A 19,573-nucleotide genomic window follows, 5' to 3' on the forward strand; every position below is an offset into this window, starting at 1 on the left:
AGGACCAGGCCTGAGTGGGACCTAGAGGAGGCCGAAAGGAGCCTCCACCCCAACCTCTGCCCCGCCTTCCTTCTGCCCCCAGATCCACTCAGACTCAGATGAGGGTGACGGCGCTATCAAATACACCATCTCAGGCGAGGGTGCCGGCACCATCTTCTTGATTGATGAACTAACAGGGGACATCCATGCCATGGAGCGCCTGGACCGTGAGCAGAAGACCTTCTATACACTGCGCGCCCAGGCCCGGGACCGTGCCACCAACCGCCTGCTGGAGCCGGAGTCTGAGTTCATTATCAAGGTGCAGGACATCAACGACAGTGAGCCCCGCTTCCTGCATGGCCCCTACATCGGCAGTGTGGCCGAGCTCTCCCCTACAGGTGAGCTCCGCTCCAGGGATGGGGGTGAGCCAGGGGGATCACCTGCCAGAGACAGAAGAGGCAGAAACTGCTGGGATGCCAGAGGGCACAGGTGTGAGCAAAAGCTATCTCCCAGACACTGTCATGTACACAGACACAGCTGCACACCTGAGCAAAGCCAACACAGGACTCAGTCACACATGTGGACATGACCCCCACACAGACCCATCCACACACTCAGGCATAGTCCTCCTGTCTGCACACACAGACACCTGCCACAACCAAGATAACCCGTTCGTTCACCTGTGTCCACACCACCCATGTGCACAGCTCCATGCATCCGCACAATGGGCAAAGCAGCCCCCAGGTACACCGGCATCCCTACACCTTTGTTCACTGCTCACAAGGTAGCCACAACACAACAAGACTTACAACACAGGTGCACACAGAACCAGCCAATCACACACTCGGGCAAGGCTGCAGACACCCCGGGGCACTGCACACACACCATTCACATGTAGAAAAACATGAGGAACACACTCCCAAACATGCATCTACTAGAAGACCTCAGACACAGCCAGACTCAGAAATTCACATTCACACAGCATGGGGGAGTGAGACGAAGGGTCTCCCACAGTGGGACCCCACCTAGCCTGGGCCCCTGAAGCCTCTGTGGAAGCTGCAGTCAGGGGCTGAGAGGCCCAAGGCAGTCGCTCCCATCTTCCCCACCTAAGTGCTCACCTAAGTTGTCCACACTCTGGACCCTGGGTCCTAGACCACACTCCCTGACTCCCTCCCTGTCAGAGGCCAGGGCTGTTTGAGTTCTTGAGGGAGGACACAGTCCCAGCCCCTCCAGACTGACCAAATCTGTCAGATTGGAGAGTACCAGCAGTGATGAGGAAGGAGGAAGTCACCAGAGAGCGGTGGGCACAAGGGGTTGGGAGAAGGGTAGGAGCAGTGATGGGGGCAGTCTGGTATACAAGCTACACATGCATCCACATGTGTGCTAGATGTCCACGTGCACTCACATGTTCAGATGCATTTACATGTGTGTGCCTGGTACCCGTGTGCACACGCATCTGTAGATGTGCACTTCATGGCTAGCTGAATGCCACTTTAAGGCCTGTGTGTGCACGTGACACGCCATGTGTCTGTGCTCATTTGTCCTCACATATTTGTTGATAACCTTCTATGTGTAACACATTGCTCGAGGCCCTGGGGACACAGCAGTGAACAGGCAGACAAGATTCTCTGCTCTTGTCGGGGGTGCATCCTAGATGGGGAAGACAGGCGTAGGCAAGTAAACAAATGTATTCCTGGTCCAGGAAGGCCTCTTTGAGGAGGTGACATTGAAAAAGAAACTTGAAGAAAGTGAAGGCGTGGGCCCCTGGGGAAGAGGAAGCAGTTCGTGTAAAGGCCCTGAGGTTGAATTCCCTTAAGGAATTTGGAGGACCAGTGGCTGGAGCAGAGCAAGTGAGGAGGAAAGTGGTGAGCCGACCAGAGCATGCAGCCATGCAGACCAAAGCCACTGACTGTACTTCTTATGCGGAGCGAAGTCAGTGGAGGGTTTGGTGCAGAGGAGTGACAGGATCGGGCTTAGCTTTCCCAGGGTCCCATGGCTGTTCTATAAAGAGTAGACTGGGGGAGGGGCTAAGGGCAGGGCAAGGCAGGTCGCCCACTGAGGAAGATACTGCATTCATGTGGGCAGGAAATAGTGGTGGCTGGAACACAGGGTGGTATCAGTAGAGGTGTTGGAAAGAGGTCAACTTGGGATATATTTTGAAGGTAGAGCTGAAAGCGTTTGCTAATGGATTGAAAGTAGGGTGCGAGAGAAAGAAAATTCAAGGATGGCTGTCAGGTGAATTTGACCCAAGCAATTAACTAGATGGCATTTCCATTTGCTGAGATAGGGGAAACAGTTGGGGGGAATGAAGAGTTTGGATTCTGACATGCTAAGTTAGAAACACTAAGTAGCCGAGCAAAGATCTTGAAAAAGGTAGCTGGTTCTGTAGGTTCAGGGGAGAGGTCTGGCTACAGAGTTAAGTTTGGAAATTTTCAGTGGCAGAGATTAATGGATTTTCAGAGGCCAATGTGAACTTAGAAATCAATTTTGCAAGTGGAGAAACTAAGGCTCAGCTAGGGTCGGGGGAGGGAGGGAGGCAGTGGCTTGTCCAAGGTCACACCACAAGTCAAAGGCAGTTCCACGTCCATGTCCAGCAACCCCCACCTGCTGATTCAAACTCTGGCCCAAGAAGATAACCCAGTCTCCCTTCACCCAACACTGACCTTATTGTTTTTGAGGGGAAGAGGGGGAAAGGCCAGAAAGGTGGTGAGAGATGAGGCTGGAGAAGGCGACAGGAGCAATGTCTGATGGTCTTGAGGGAAGCAGATAGCCTGGGAAAGGCATAAGCAAGCAAGTGCCATGAGCCGACCTGCATTCTAGAAAGTTCTTTCTGCAGGATGAAAAATGGATGTGACTCAGGGGTCAGGTGCCAAGTGGAGGCATAGCTCCCTATGTCTACGTTGGGGGCTCATCTATCATACCTCATTCTCATGTCAATTCTGAGAGGTGCACAGAACTGATGTTAGCATCCCCATTGAGAAGATGGGAACACTGAGGCCCACAGCCACAAAGGGAGTCCATGATTGAGCAACTCTCTGGGCTCGACTCCTAGACTGTCCAGACGCTTGCTTTCACAGATGAAAAAACCAAAAGCCAAGAGAAGGCCTCACAGAGAGTGGGAGGCAGAGCCAGCGCCCTCTCCTTGCAGATCCAGCCGTGTCTCCCTTCCCTCTCCCAGTCCACTGACCCTCACTTCCACTCAGGAAAATGTCAGACAGAGGGACTCAATTGGGCCAAGCAAGGAGCCTAGGAGTAGGAGGGCAGAAGCAGAAATTAAATTAGTTTATTTCATTTGAGCAACTTTTTGAAGGGGAAGCAAATCCGACATCAGGGTGCTTGTGGATACTCCAGGCAGCTTTGAAAATCAGTCACAATTACGGAGCCTCCTGATCGGAGCTGGGGAGGGCGGGGCCGACAAGCAGCAAGGGGGCCTGAGCAGCTTCAGAGATCAGAGGGGAGCAGGGACGCAGCTTGGGACATGAAAGGCGGCAGTGCTCGAAAATTAAACCACTCAGAGCTTAAAAGGGAAGGGAAGTGTGCCGGGGGCTCTGATGAGCCACGCTTCTGAGGCGGGGCAAGCAACTCATCTGAACCAAGTGCAAGAAGCAGCTCCGGGAGCCAACAGTCCTGATGCCTACTCCCTGTGCGACCTTGGACAAGTCCCCACCCCTCTCCGGAACCCAGCTTCCCCTCTGAGCATTGAGGGGTCTCATGCATCCAGCCAGTGTTTATTGAGTGCCTACTATGTGCCTTGCAGTTCAAACCGACTTTGCAGTCCAGTGCATTAATCCACAGCACCACACCAGGACTCTGTTGCAAATAGATGAGGGGACTTCAGAAGGTTCATTCCATTATCTTTTCATTCCATTTTTCTATGGACTTTTGAAGACCCCTCATATAATAAGCCAATAGTGTACGTGCTATGAAGGCTAAGGGAATCTGGATGGTACTGAGAGAGTGCTATTTTAGGGATAATGGCCAAGGGTGACCTCTCTTTGTGAGGACTTTTGAACAAAGATCCGAAGAAACTGAGGGAGCAAACTAAGGAACTGTCTAAAACAATGGTTTTCTAACTTTATTGTGTGCCTGGTCTACCTGGAGAGCCCACAGCACAGATTGCTAGACACTGCCCCAGAATTTATGATTCCATGCCCGGGAGTCTGCATTTCTAACATGTTCCCAGAGGATGCTGATGCTGCTGGTCTGGAGACTGCACTTGGGGAACCACTAAGCCAGAAGAGTGTTCTAGACAGAGGCTACAAGGCAGGTGCAAAGATCCTGAGGCAGCATGTGTGTGTGCTGTTTGAAGAATAGTGTGAAGGCCAGTAAATGAAGGGGAGAGTATCTCATGCGATCAGGGTCTCTAGTTGTGCTGAGTGAGAAAGGAAGCAGAGGAGTGGCATATTCCAACCTGTATTTTAAAATAATGAATTGTTGGCTGCCATGTTGAAAACCAACTCTAGAGGGCTTGTTTGTTGTTGTTGTTGTTGTTAAGTGCTGTAGAGTTGATTCTGACCCATAGCGACCCTGTATAGGGTTTCCGAGGAGAAGCTGGTGAACTTGAACTACTGACCTTGCAGTTCAAACGGCTTTGCAGTCTGGCACATTAACCCACAGTGCCACACCAGGGCTCCAGAGGGCTTGTTCGGAAATAGGGAAATCAGTGAGGAAGCAACTGCAAATATTCAGGCAAAAAGTGGTTGGGACTTAGACGAGAGTAGTAGATGAGAAGTTTGGGATTCTGAATGTACTCTGAAGGAATAGCCAACCATTTGTGAGGAATTATAAGGAATGAGAGAGAGCGAGAAGAACCATGAATGATGTTGAGGTTCTTGGCCTGAACAATTGGCTGAATGGAGCTGCTATTCCTGGGACCAGGATGCATCGAGAGGAGCAGGTTTGCAGCACACAATGACACATTCTGTATTGAACATGTTAATATTGAGACCTCTACTGGAAATTCAAGTGGTGATGTCAAAGGAACAGTTAGATCCATGAGTCTAGAGGTCAGGAGTTAGAGATACAACTTTGGAAGTCTTCAGAAAGAGAGAGGGAATTTAAAATTAGAGGTTGGATCAGTTTGCCAAGAGAGTGAGTTTTGCTAGAGAAGAGTTGGATTCCTCAGTTCAGAGAAACCAGAACTTTCTCCTGGGGTGTCATGACCTGACCAGTGAACAGTGAGAAGATTTCAGAGGTCTCCCATACCCAGTTCAACACCACCCACTTACTAATGCCAACTACATACAAGACACTAGATGTGGCAGTGTTAAGGATATAGAAACAAGAAGTTCAATTCAACATGCATTTTATTAGCCACAGCTTTTCTCTAGGCACTGCAGGGAATGTAAAGATAAGTAATTGAATTAAATCCGCAAATGTTTATTAGCACCCATTATATACGAGGTCTACAGTGTACTTGGCGCTGTAGGGGTGACCAAGATGAGTCACCCAATTTAGCAAACATCTATTTGCACCTGCTTTATCTGCAGCCCCACAGGGATAGAAAAATAAGTTATTGTTAGCTGCCGTGAGGTCAGCTCCTGACTCATAGCAGTCCTGGGCACAAAAGAAAGAAATGCTGTCAATCCGGTGTCATCTTCATGGTTGGTTTAGATCAGACCATTCTGGTAGCATAGTGGTTACGAATCGGGCTGCTAACCTCAGGGTCATCAGTTCGAAACTACCAGCGGTTCCGCGGGAGAAAGATGAGACTTTCTGCTCCCGTAAAGATTTACAGCCTCGGAAACCCTGTACAGGCTCGCTATGAGTCGGAACCGACTCCACGGCACTTAACAACAACAACATTGTGCTCCGCAAAGTTCTCATTGGCTGATTGTTGGATGTGGATCACCAGGTCTTTCTACCTAGTTTGTCTTAGTTTGGAAGTTCCACTGAAACGTGTTCAGTATCAGATAACACAGAACCACCACTGACAGTGGCTGTATGTGAGGTACATGTTCTAGAAATGGACCCCAGGATTCCCACATGGAAGGAGATGATTCTACTACTAAACTGCCACTTGTTGTTGTTGTTAAGCGCCATCCAGTTGATTCTGACTCATAGCAACCCTGTATAGGGTTTCCAAGGAACAGCTGGTGAGTTTGAACCACCGACCTTGCTGTTCAGTGCTTTATCCCACAGTGCCACACCAGGGCTCCAGGAGAATGCAGAGAAAGAAGCACATAGTTGATTTCAGTCAATAAACATGTATTCATTCAGTCAATAAGCATGCCTACAATGTAGGTAGCACTTTGTGAGGTGTGGTGGTGGTTATGTGCTGTGGAGTCGGTTCCGACCCATAGCGACCCTGTACAGGGTTTCAGAGGCTGTAAATCTTTACGGGAACAGAAAGCCTCATCTTTCTCCTGCAGAACAGCACGTAGTTTCAAACTGCTGACCCTGAGGTTTAGCAACCAGATTCGTAAGCACTACACTACCAGAGCTCCTTCTGTAAATGTTTACAGGAGCAGAAATCCTCATCTTTCTCTGGCAGAATGGCTGGTAGTTTCGAACTCCTGACCTCGAGGAGTTAGTAACCACTATGCTAAGGGGGGGATGCCAAGATGAACAAGACATGACTGTAACCTCAGAGTGGTAGCAGATCAGTTTCATCTCTGTGCCAACTTTAATTAATTGATTCTGACTGCAGGGCTGTGTTAAGAAGGCGTCTGAGGCCTCATTCAGCCTCAGCAGAAAAGAATGTCACAATCGATTAGTGATGTCTGCTTGTGAGAAAAAGGAGGTGAATGTGGTGGCGCATATGCCATGGAATTGGCATTGCTGGACTATGGGTTTGGGGCTCACGGTAGCCCTGCCGCAGCCATTTTGCCATGTATTCCAATTCCTCTGTGAGCAGCATCTTTAATAGACGGGAAAGACTGTTTTGTAGTGCAGCCTGCACTTCTTGGGACATTCACTTAATAATAGCTATCAGCCAACACTACTTTCAGAGCTATTTCCCTTTATTCTCACAATCCTGGGGAATACGCAGGGCAGGTATTACTGTTCTCATTTTACCAATGAGGAAATAAATGCAAAGAGAGAGTGAGTTACCTACAGTTCCACAGCCAGAAACAGACCCAGAACCTCGAACCAGAGGCTGGGTGATGTTGTTATGTGCCGTGAGTCGGTTCCGACTCATAGTGACCCTGTACAGGGTTTCCGAGGCTGTAAATCTTTACGGGAGCAGAAAGCCTCCTCTTCCTCCCATGGAACAGCTGGTAGTTTCGAACTGCTGACCCTGAGGTTCGCAGCCCGGTTTGTAACCACTATGCTACCAGAGCTCCTTGGGTGATGTAGTCACGGCCATTGATTTAGTTCACACAGGACTTTACAGCTTGCAGAGCACTCACACAAACCCTAATCTCATCTCATCTTTCCAGGCACTCCCCTGGAATGCGTCTTGACACCCCCATTTTATAACTAGGGAAACTGAGGCTCAAAGAGAACAAAAGGAATAACATTGGAAGAGTGCACTGATTCCCAAATTCAGTGGTTGGGAGGGGGCAGAGGGCAGAAAGGAAAGGGAAAAGCAAGAGGCAATGTGTGCCCCCAGGGCCTCATATGAGATGGGGAGCCTCCAATTGTCCCGTCTTCAGCCAGAGAGAGTATGGCTCAGCAGCCCTCAGGCCCAAACCAGGAATCAATCGCTGGCCTCTGCAGAGACAACTTCTAAAGATGTTTTTAATTAAAGTCCAGGAAGATCTATATGTGCAATATCTCCTTGCCTAGCAACGGCACTGGCTCTCACCACCCAGCTTGGGGGAACAGGAGAAGAGGCTTCTGCTGGGAAGAAGTGGCAGAGAGGAGCAGAGGCCCTGACCCTTAGGAGAGGGCCCCAGGGTACTCTGGGTAAAAAGGAGTATACTCATGCTGCCCTTTGTCTTTGTCATCAGTAACTCATTCAGCACACCTGAGTGTCTTTCACTCTGCCTAGCACTATGTCTACCTGGCCCCGGGGTATAAAGGTGCAGCCACCATCCTGCCCTCAAATGTCTTATACATAGTAGGTGCTCTTTAGTTATTGGATGAATAAATAGGACAAAATTACAAAAAAAAAAAAAGAGTTACTGTCTGCACCTGGTGGAGGGATACTATTGTAGGCACTTTGTCACCAGCAGGTCACCAGATTTAACCCAGGCTTCACGTGAGGGTTGAGCAGACCAAAGAGCTGTGGGTCTCAGTTTGTGGAGGTAGGAGAGTCCTTGCTCTTAGACGGACATACTGAAATCCTGGTGTGGCACTGTAGGATATCAGTTTGTGGTGGTAGGCGAGTCCTTGCTCTTAGAGGGACATACTAAAGTCCTGGTGTGGCACTGTAGGATAAGCGCTGGAATGTTGACTGCCAGGGCAGCAGTTTAAACCCACCAGCCACTCCTTGGAAACCCATACAGGATTGCTATGAGTCAGAACCAAGTCACAGCACTTAACAACACACACACACTCTCTGGAGTCCTGGTGTGGGTGTGGTGTTGTAAGATAAGCACTGGACTGCTAAAGCCACCAATTGCTCCTCAGAAAAGCCCAATAAAGGGTGGCTATAAGTCAGAACTGACTTGACAGCACTTAACAATAACAACACACTCTAGTGTTGCCTGGAGGGGTGAATCCAGTGTGGAGACTAGAAGGAATGAAGAGTGAGGGGAGGGTGTTCTAGCATTGCCTGGAGACTAGAGAGCTAAGTGTTTGCAATGTGAGCAGCCTCCATCCCATTGGCCAAACATGGCTTTCTTCTCAACTCTTCTCCAGGTCTCTCTTTCTCTGAGTTTTGTATCATCTCTGTTGCTTTCCCTCTCCGTTTCTATGTATCTCTACTTTCCTACTTTATCTTTGTATTTCTGTCTCTTTCCATCTGTCTCAAGGTCTGTCCCACATTCCCACTGTCTCTACATGTCTCTGTCACTCTGACCCTCATCTTTTTGTCTCTGTCCTTCTTTCTCTCTGTCCCTCGTTCCTGTCCCTCATTTCACTGTCTGTGACCTATTTTCTTTCCCCATCTCTCTGTACCACTTTCTCTGTCTCTTGTCTCTGGCTCTGCCCCCATCCCTCTTGCCTGTGACCTCAGCCTCCTCCCTGTCTCCAAAGCATCATTCATCTACATTAGACCCCCCCACCATCACTGGGTAGTCAGAAGCGGGGTCAAGGCCAGCCCAGTGAGTCGGTGTTATAAGTGATGATCCAAGCAGGAGCTAGAGGAGGGGGGTGGTGGTAGTGGGGGCTTGAGAGGAGCCTTGTTTCCTGTGTAATCTGAGCGTTCCGGGGGAATCGACAAGTGGTTTTTAATTTTTAATAGAAAGCATTCTGCACAGTTCTGGCAGCAGCAGGGAGTGGGACTCATTTTTTATAAATGTTTGAGAAGGTAAATGTGAGCCGAGGGTTTCCCCGGACCCAGCAGGGCAGCGGTGGGAAAGAGGGAAGAGGCGGATGATGATAATTACAAACATCTACAGAATCATGACACTTGGTCACCTCATTTGAGGACTCTGTTCTTTTCTAGAGTGCTTCATCTCTTCTAACTCAGAAAGTGGTCTCCCACAACCCGGGGAGACGGGAGGGATACAGTGTTATCTCTATTTTACAGAAGGGGAACTGAGGCCAGACAGGTCAGGGAAAGAGTGATGGGAACCAAGACCAGGGCTGGAATGGGAATGTATGTCCTCAGTCCCTGAGCCATTGGTGCAGGATTCTGAGTTTGGGGTGCAATTGCACCTCACAAATAGTAAGAGCTAAGGGAGAAGAAAAGAATTCTGTCCGAAGAAGGAAGATTTGGGTTCCAGTTTTGGCTTCATGACAAATCTTGTTAGAGCCTCCCAGGTAAACCAGAAATGAGACATGAACAGACAAGTTTCCTCCCTCCTGATGTTGATACCTCCTAGCCTGGGCCAGCGGCACAGCCCCAGGTGTCTCCTGACCATAAAGAGAGATACAGAAATACCCAGCTTCACCAGCCCATGAAATCCCTCATCGCTAACCCTCAGAGCAGAGTGGGCCCCTCTAATACTGCAGGTGAGAGAAAGGCTTGGTGCAAGGCACACAGTGAGGATGCTGTGGGATTTGAACCCAGGACTCTGGTGCCAAATCCATTCCGTGTCCACGGAGGTCTGACTGCTCTTAGGAGTGCCTGACTCGTGATTTTACCTGTGAGGACGACCGACAGCTGACTTGTGGGCTGAGTCATCCTTCTTGCTTCCTCCTGGGTATTAGACACAGTAGAGGCACGGGGAGTCTGAGAGGGTGGCATGAGAGCTACACAGATCTGGGCTGGACTCTTTCCCACCACTTATGATGTGACCTTGGGAAGGTCACAAGCCCCTGGGTGACTCAGTCCAATAAGGGGGTGAGTCTAGAACAGCAGTTCTCAGTCTGGGATGAACTTAGACTCATCCTGCCATGGTGGTGGTGGGGCCATCGAGTCGGTGCTGATTCATAACGACCCTGTAGAGGGTATCTGAGGAACAGCTGGTGGGTTTGAACCACTGACCTTACAGTTAGCAGCCCAGTGCTTATCGTACAGCGCCACACTAGGACTTCAAGATGTTCGGAGCTTGTAAAAATACTTTTTTCCAACTCCAAAGAGTCCTGTCTCATCAGCTTGGGGTAGGACTCAGCATGTTTTATTTTAAAGCTCTCAGGAGATTCTACTGTGCAGCCAGGTTGAGAAGCATTCATTTTTAGGTTTTCCAAGGACAAGTTTTGCCAGCACTATTCTAGATGGTTCCCTGGGCCATGAGATCCTATTTACCCAGGGATCAGTTGGACAGCCCCTCCTATTCCAGGACCTCTCAGACCCTTAACCCCAAGATTAGAAGCTGGGTTTCAGCACCACAGACGGAGAATAGCTCCTCCCAGCCAGTCCTAGTCCTGTAGTTTTGACTTGAACCTGGTTGTCCTGAGGGAAGGCCCTGAACCTAGCTCCTTTTCTTTTCCCTCCTCTTGCCCCCTCCTCCTTTCTCTGGTACTTGTCTCTCACTCGCCCATCTATTTCCGCTATCCATTCTCTCCTCCCACCTCTAAGGCAGGATACAGTGGGTTTTGACATCAGACAAGGCTGAGTTTGAATCCTGACTCTCCTACTCCCTGGCTAGTTGAACTTGTTGCTTACCATCACTCAACCTTCATTTCCTCATCTGTAGACATTTTAATAAAGTTTAGTTCAAGACGTTATTGCATAAATCCCATGAGATCATATATACAAAGGGCTTATCATTGTATCTAGCATGAAGTAGTAATTCAATATATGGTAACAACCACTATCATTGGTGAGGCATTGAGGTAGAATTCTCACCTTCCCTGCGGGAACCCCAAGTTCAATTCCCAACCAACATGCCTCAGACACAGTCACCACCACCTGCCACTGGGGTCTTGCATGTTGCTAAGATGTTGGGCAGGTCTCAGCAGAACTTGCAGGCTAAGAAAGACTAGGAAGAAAAGCCTGGCCATCTGCTTCTGAAAACCTTATGGATCACAGCAGTTGGATCTAATCATGGGGATGGCTCAGGACTGGACAGTGTTTCATTCTGTTGTGCAGAGTGACTCAGGGGCCGATGCCATGACAGCTAACAACAACATCATCATTATCATTATTATTGAATAATGATATATAATTATAATGGGATTCATTATGAATTCATATTTCACACTTGACAGTGCTTAACAGTTTCCTCAGCTATTAAGTGGAGAAGATGCAGTGGTGTTGCTGGAGCCGGCTTGGAACCAAGCTCACGAGACCCCAATATTGATTTTAGGAGTTTTCTGAGCCAGGCGATGTCCCATTGCTAGCCTGAAAGCGTCTGTGGTGGAACATTTACACCATAGAAATCATCAAACATTACAAAGCAGGGATTCCTGACCCCTAGAGCCAATGATTAAACATTTTCCAGCACACCGCTGCCTCTACATCATGGAGGGGAGAGACTGGGCACAGTGGTCCATTGCAACATGTCAACTGCTGAACCCAGGGAGGTGACCCCTGAGGTGGCCTCAGAGCAGCCACAAGTCTGGCACTTTTGGTCTGCCATGGGGAGCTGCTGCTTTGTGAAGGTGGTAGGAGGGTTGTGTGGCCTCAGGAAGTCATTCCCCTGGGGCCTGGGGCGCTGGTGGTGAATCACTGACCCTTCGCCATTCCCAGGTGTAGGTATTAACTGTAATGGCTGCAATAAAGAATCCTGGATTGAGGAAATGATTCCATCATCCCTGCGGGAGTCCCTGGGATGCAGCCAGGAAGAGAGAGAGAGTGAGCTCTGCTGTGTCCCCAGGGAGTCATTCAAGCCAGCCTTGCCTAGGAGATGGGGGAGACAGGCTGGGGGAGTGTCAGGGAGACCCTCTCTCTTAACAGTTACAACAGCCGCTATTCATTGAGTACCCCCCATGCACTTAATGCTTTGTACATCGTCTCCCATTTCAATACCTCTGTGAGGGAGGCGTGGTTGTACCACTGTATAATGCGATGCAGTGCCTCCTGAGATGACAACCACAACTTGCATTATTGAGTGCTCAGGAGACAGGCACTGGCCTTGGTACTGAACATGGAAATCTATTTGAATTCTCACAACACTCCCAGGAGTTTGATAGTACTTTTCTCCATTTTATAAATGAGAACACTGAGGCACAGAGGAGCCTTTGGCATGCCCAAGGTCAAACTGCTACTAAGTAGCAGAGCCATCAGGCCACCAGGCTCCCCGCCCCTCCCCCCGTCCCCATCCCCAGAGTCACTGCCTACGCTGAGACCAACACCCAGAAGAACTTTGTCGTCAGTGAGTCCTGGGTTCGAACCTCACCACTTTCTCACTGAGTGCCTGGGTGAGGTCTTTTCCTCTGTGACCTTTTTCTTTGAGGGCCCCACTTTGCTCTCAGAGATGCTCTGAGGATTCAAGATGATGAATTTAAGGGACTCCATAAGCGGGGCATGTAGTGGGTGCTCAGCAGTGGGTAACCCTCTCTGTGTATGGTCAGGAGGCAGCTAGGACTATGCTCTTGGCCCTGAGTCAAAAACCCCTGGGGAGGCTCATCAGAAGGGAGGGGGCTTATCCACACCTCTTCCTAGCTTCTCCAGGTAACTTATATGAAGCTCAATCTGCCAGAGAGAGAGGCGCATTGCAGGGCCCGTTTAGGAAGCACATGCTGGGAGGGGAGACCCGGAGAAGGAAATGAGAAATGCAAAAGAGTGAAAAATAAATACATGTGTCTGTCTGGAATGATCGAGGGCCCCAGGCTGGAGGCGGGAGAGGCGGGTGGCGGGCTGGGCTTAACAGAATTGCTGCAGTAACACTTCCAGACTCTCCCTTATTAGCCAGGCAGTGAACTGGCCTCAGCTCTCTGCATGCAGCCTGCTAGCCAGGAGAGCCCCAGCCCAACCCCAAAAGAGCCCCATCCAAAGTTTCAGCAGGCCTAGGCCTCACCCTACCCCCAGCAGGACACCCAGAAGAGGGCATCTCCCTGGAAGTGTGGGGTATAAATCTTATCCCCCCAGTGGGCCACAGCCTGAGCCCCAAGACCCCCTTCTTTGGCTGTCCAGCTCACCCCTTCTCTGGGAAGATTCAGATGGACCAGACAGCTTTGCCAGACCCTCCATGTGACCCCTCCCCCAGCCCACCACTGCCCTGTCCAGCCTCACGTCCCAAGCTCTGCTTTCGTCAAATTGAACATGATGTCAAATTAGAGCCATCTCTGGGACAGGCCAAGAGAAGCTCCCAGTTTAATGAGGCAGCGTCGAAAATCAATAACTTAATTGCCGCTGTTTGATGGACTTTTATCCAATTTATACTCTCCCCAGCAGCGTACGTGCAGAGCATAAGGAGGAGTTGGTGGGGGTGACTGTCTGGGCACCCAGGAAGGAGGGGCAAGGAGGGCACCAAGGCCCACAGCTATCTACCTCCCAAAGGGAAAGCAGTGAAATGCTGTCCTCCTGCCCAGGTGCCCCAGGGCCAGGGGACTCTGGGCTGTGAACTTCCAAGGTACCCTGTTGGCCCTCAGGGGCAGGAAGGGATATATGCCCCAGGGAAGGTGAACTGCTTTTAAGAGTCAGAGGGGTGAAAAGGTACTAGGAGTTAGGTACCTGCTTCCTGTCCTGCCTCCAACTTTGACTTTGAGGATCTTAAGTAACAGAGTGGAAATGATGGTTGTTAACAAAACTCATAGGTGTGGCACTGTAAAATAAGCACCGGACTACAAGGTCAGTTTGAATTGCAAGGTCAGTGGTTCAAATCCACCTGACGCTCCTCAGAAACTCTATATAGGGTCACTAAGAGTCAGAACTGACTTGACCACACTTAACAACCACCACCACCACCACTCATTAAAAGAGCCCTGGGGCCACAAGAGTTAAGGATTTGACTGCTAACTCACAGGGTGGTAGTTCAAACCCACCCAGTAGTGCTAATGACTGGTGATCTGTTCCAGAAGAGATTACAGACTAGGGACGCTCTGGGGGCAGTTTTACCCTGTCGCATGTGATAGCTACGAGTCGTAATCGATTCAACGGCACCAACAATATCAACAACCTATTGAGACACGACTCTGAGCTACCCTGCGCCCTGAATTTAAATGTATTCGTTCCCTCAATCTCATGAGCCAAGGACAAGGCTCTTCCCCATTTTGCTAAAGAGGAAACAGATTTAAGAGGCTGCCCCTGAAGCAAGATTGAAATCCGACTCTGATTCTACACTCAACTTCATTCATGAGCAGGGTAGGGACTCCGAGAGGGCTAGGTCGCTTCTCCCAGCTTCCCTTGGGTGGGGAGAGGTGGAAGCAAAGAGCACCACTCCAGATGACCCCTGTCTCGCTTGGTCCCCCTGGCCCAGGCACGTCGGTGATGCAGGTGATGGCTTCAGATGCTGATGATCCCACATATGGCAGCAGCGCTCGGCTGGTGTACAGCGTGCTGGATGGTGAGCACCACTTCACGGTGGACCCCAAGACAGGTGAGGGGCGGGGCTAGAGGGCAGAGCCTGTCGGGAGGACTGGGGCCAGGTGGGTGGGCCTAGGACCATAGCCACATCTGCACTCAGCCGTCTATGTCTAGACTCTCCAAGCAGTGCTGGGGGCGGGGCTGCAGACTGGAGACCCAGAGGCCTCTTGCCTGCTCCAGCAGACGCCAGGGTCAGAGAGAGGGACAGACAGCCAGTCAAGAAAAAGAAAGGACTGAGGAACAGAAAATGATTTGGGGAGGGGAATCTGTAAGGCTTGCAGAGAGACAAAACGTCAGGAGACAGCAGTTGTGAGCGCCCTTAAAGGACTTTGGAAGTCTGAGTCCAGCTGCCTTTATTTGTCCTTGGAGCTAAATTGGGGGGGAGGGGGGGCTGCCCACAGCCCTAGGGGGTTCATCAGTATAGTTTGGCCTGGGAGGCGGGCGTTGAGTGTAGGACACCTTTTCAGTCCTGTTCACATAGTTTCACATGAGGATCTGCTGAAACATCGTTAGAGGAGAGAGACTGTTGTTAGACACCAGCAACTTCTTTTAAAACCCCTTCCCTAACAGCCCAAACAGTGGAGCCACCTCCTCACCTACTGTCCCTTACATGGTTTTATGACTAGGTTTCGGAGGGTCTTGGGAGAGACAGGGAGAACAGACAGCTGGAAGTGTCTGCCCATTCCCAGGGAGATGTCTCATGGCCCCCCTAGATATAGGAGGAACAGGGTAGGGGTGGAGTCAGGAAATGAGACTTGAGACTCCACAGAAGGCTTAGCAAATGTCCTCATGGGCTCAGTTCGCTGGGGACAGGGGACAACAGACACACAGACAGGAGATTAGGATGCAAGGCTTCTTGGAGGCATGAACAGAAGAAAGAACTCCAAAGGATGGTTCTGGGTGTTGGCCAGACTGAGATTGTAAAGAAGGGCATTCCAGGCAGAGGGCATGGTGCAGGCAAAGCTGGAAGGAAGAACAGCCTGAGACATGAGGGGAATTGTAAGCAACTCCCGGTTGTTGAGAAGTAAAGAAAGAGGCTGGCTGTGTAGAGTTTAAACCAAGCTAAGGCGCTTGTATTTTATCCTATGGGCAATGGGAGGGCGCATGAATGGATTTGGGTTTTTGTTTGTGTGTTTGTTTTGTTTTGTGTTCTTTTCCCCCGCCCCTCTCTCTTTTTGCAAAATACATTTTGGAAAACATTAAAGAAATTGTAAAAAAAAAAAAAAAAAACAACCACAAAACAAAAATGCTTTCTACCTCCAGTAATTGAAGCTCCAAAGGTAGCCACTTGGTGTATATATCCTATGAGATCTTGGAAAAATACTAAGGTTTTAAAAATAATGTATTTCAGTGTTCAAAATTCAAGAGTCCAAAGGGGTATTTAATGACAATTCTTTACCCCATCCAATCCCCCAGCCATCCAATGTCTGTCCCTAAGGCAACCAATGTAATTTTCTTGCATGTCTTTCTAAAGATATTCTATGCATGTACAAGAAAATAGGTACATGCACTTGTTCTTTTTTTTTTTTTTTTTTCTACATGAGTGGTAGCTATCCACACATATTCTACACACTGCTTGCCTTTTTTCACTTAACAATACATCTTGAAGATTATTCCATATCAGAACCTAAAGAGCTTCCTCATTATTTTAGTTAACTGCTGTTATGGATACTCTAACATTTATTTCACCTGTCCCCTATTGATGGACACTTGTGCTGTTTCCTATCTTTGCTACAAGGAACAATGCTGTAATGAATCACCTCGTATATACATCATTTTCTGTGTCTGAGTGTATCTGCAGGATAATTTTCGGGAAGTGGGAAAGCTGGGTCAAAGAGCATGTGCATTTGGAATCTCAATAGTTATTGCCCAAATGGGCCAGATTATACCCCCACCAGCCACATGAGAGAGCACCTGTTCCCCCTCCTCCTCCCCAACACGGTGTTCATTGATGGCTTTTAAGCAGGGAAGTGACATGCTCAGGATTTCATTTTAACAAGATCCCTCGGGCTGCTTCTGAAGAGAGTGGCTCCAAGGCAGGAACTGGAGGCAAGGAGACCCAGAGCCTAGGATGCCCACCATACAGTCCCAAAGGGCAGAAACCAAGAGCTTAGCCCTTTCTTGGTACCCACCCATGCTCCTTAACCTGCTTCCTCTAGCTAACAGGGCAGAGGTCTTAAAGGATTGGTAGTTAGGGTTAGCTGGGGTGCAGAGGAGGGAGAATGGGGATGTCAGTGAGATCTTGCAAAGAACAAATCCGTAGGACCTGGGCCTGGGTGAATGTACCTGACTCAGCTGAGAGAGGAACCCAGGAGGCTCGTAATTTGGGGAACTGGAGTGGGAACATGCATTACCTACAACAATAGGAGGAATGTGGATTAAAGAGCAAAGGAACTAGGGAATGTGTCCCACGATCTGCTGTAGAGCTAGAGAATCCAGTTTGAACCATATTGGGTTTAAGAGTGAGAAGAGAAAAGGAGGGAAGAAATCTCAAGAACATCTGTATGTATGGCTTAGCTGTCTGAGAATGGTTAGGGAGCCCTAGGCTTTGGTTTCCCCACGTGCTCAAGAAAAGTAATAATACCTACCTGACATGATTTTTGTGAGAAGATGATGGGAGAATTCATTCATCTACTCAAGAAGAATTTACTGAGTGCCTACTATGTCTCTGCAGTCCTTGGGTAGTGCTATTAATTAACATGCTTAGCCGCTAACCAAAAGGTTGGAGGTTCAAAGCCACCCAGAGGAGCCTCCGAAGAAAGGCCTGGCTACCTGCTTCTGAAAAATCAGCCACTGAAAACTCTAAGGAGCACAGTTCTACCTGTGACACATTTGGGGTCGCCATGAGTTGAAGTCAACTGGATGGCAACTGGTTTTCCAATGTGCCTGACTCTGCTTGAGGTCCTGGGGACACGGCAGTGGGAAACCAAACACCGTGCTTTCGTGGAACTGTGATTCAAATAAGGGAGGCAGAAAATAAGCCTATGACATAAAATCTAATGGCAAATGATGATGAGGGCTAGGAGGAAGCATCAAACAAGGTAAGGAGATGGACTTAGATGAAGAGCTCAGGACAAGCTTTTCGGGGGGTGGTGGCAATGGGGCAGAGACCTGAACACAGTGAAGGTGGGAGCCATATAGTGATCTCATGTTAGAGCGCTGTAGGCCAAGGGGACAGCAGGTGGGGAAAGTGGGCAGCAGAGTGCTTGATGTGTAAATGTCAATCACGGAAGGAGATGATGAAGCCTTCATCCATTTAGCAGGCGGAGGTGAAGGCCTTAGACTTGCTCAGCTTTCAGAGGGAGGAAGACAGAGGACACAGAAGTAGGGGAAGCGTCAGGACCAAGTCTTAGGAGGTGGCAGGGATGAGCAGATGACAAATTGGATTCTGAGAGACTGAAGTGGGAAGTCAAGTTCCAAGAAAGAACAGCCCTCACAACAGAGAATCAGGAGGAGTGGCCGGCCAGGGGTGTCCGGGAGGACAGGAACAGTTCCCATGATGCCTCGAGTTGAGCAGCAAGCAAGGCAGGTAAAGAAGTCCAGGTGGGGTCCTTGTTCTTGGGGGCTCTGGAGAAGCAGGGTCCCTCAAACTTTCTCAGTCTGAAAGGGTCCTTTAGACATTTTCTAGAAAAGACCAGATTTTTCCTCCCTGCCTACTGTAGCAGTCCCACTGTAGCAGCCACCCTGGTGCCATTCCCAGCCCCAGCTCCATTCCCCGGCCAGGAATATTCCACTGACGCGGGTCTATATTTAGCAGCTGCTGCGAGGTACAGTCTGTTCTTGCTGTGCAGATAGCAGGGAGCTGAGCCGGAACGGGGCCTGAGAAGAAGGTGTGAGGGAAGGGAGGAGGCGGGGCAACACGAGGCCCCAGTGCCGGTGGAGGAATTAACTTGTATGTTTTAAAGGCCAGGCCTGCTGGCAAGCTCCCTAGTTCCCGCCATCACCACACACACACACACACACACACACACACAGGTGACAGGGATGGTATTTGCTGGCTAATGAGACATCACAAAGGCTCCAAGTTTGGGGAGGGGGGTCTTCCGCAGCATTTGGAGGGAGCGTTAATAGGGGCATAGAAGACAACAGCTCAAAGTTGGGGGCAGGCCATGGTCAGGTTATAATTACCAACCCCTGACTACCACTACCTTGCACAAATAGCAAGAGTCTCTCTGAAACCTCAACATCACCGCTGAAAATTCCCAACTGGGCCAGAGATGGTGGTTTTCTCGGGAGGGAACAGAACGGAGCTAACACTTGTGGGCTGTATGCCGTGGAGTCAGAACCAATTCATAGCGACTCTGCAGAAAGCTTCATCTTTCTCCCACGGAACAGCTGGTAGTTTCGAACTGCTGACCTTGAGGTTTGCAGCCCAATTCGTAACCACTACGCTACCAGAGCTCCTTAACACTTGTGGAGAATCTTTCCAAGTGCCAGGTCCTAGGCTCAGGATGATGAACTGGACCTGGATTTTCCTTCTCAGAACTTGTAGTCTAACAGAGAAGCCAGAAACAACTACACCCAGGCTGAGAGGGAAGACAGGTCAGTGGATCAAAATGTTTATTGAGCACCTACTGTGTGCCAGATCCCATAGCTAAGATGATGACCAAGGCCAGCAGGAATCTCTGTCTTCATAGAACTTATTTATGAGGTACCTAAGCCAAGATTTAAGAAGAGGTACCTGTGGTG

The 19,573-nt window shown here is 49.5% G+C and overlaps 1 protein-coding gene across 1 annotated transcript in view; it reads left to right on the forward strand.

The window, feature by feature from the left end:
• Positions 1-19,573, forward strand: part of CDH22 (cadherin 22, type 2) — an 84,419-nt gene that overhangs the window by 13,399 nt on the left and 51,447 nt on the right. The window contains exons 2-3 of the mRNA XM_006839229.1: positions 83-377; positions 14,778-14,897. Of these exons, the coding sequence (XP_006839292.1) occupies positions 83-377; positions 14,778-14,897 (415 nt within the window). The remainder of the gene's footprint in view (positions 1-82; positions 378-14,777; positions 14,898-19,573) is intronic.

The sequence above is a fragment of the Chrysochloris asiatica genome, unplaced genomic scaffold (assembly GCF_000296735.1).
Source record: "Chrysochloris asiatica unplaced genomic scaffold, ChrAsi1.0 scaffold00023, whole genome shotgun sequence".
Lineage (NCBI taxonomy): Eukaryota > Metazoa > Chordata > Mammalia > Afrosoricida > Chrysochloridae > Chrysochloris > Chrysochloris asiatica.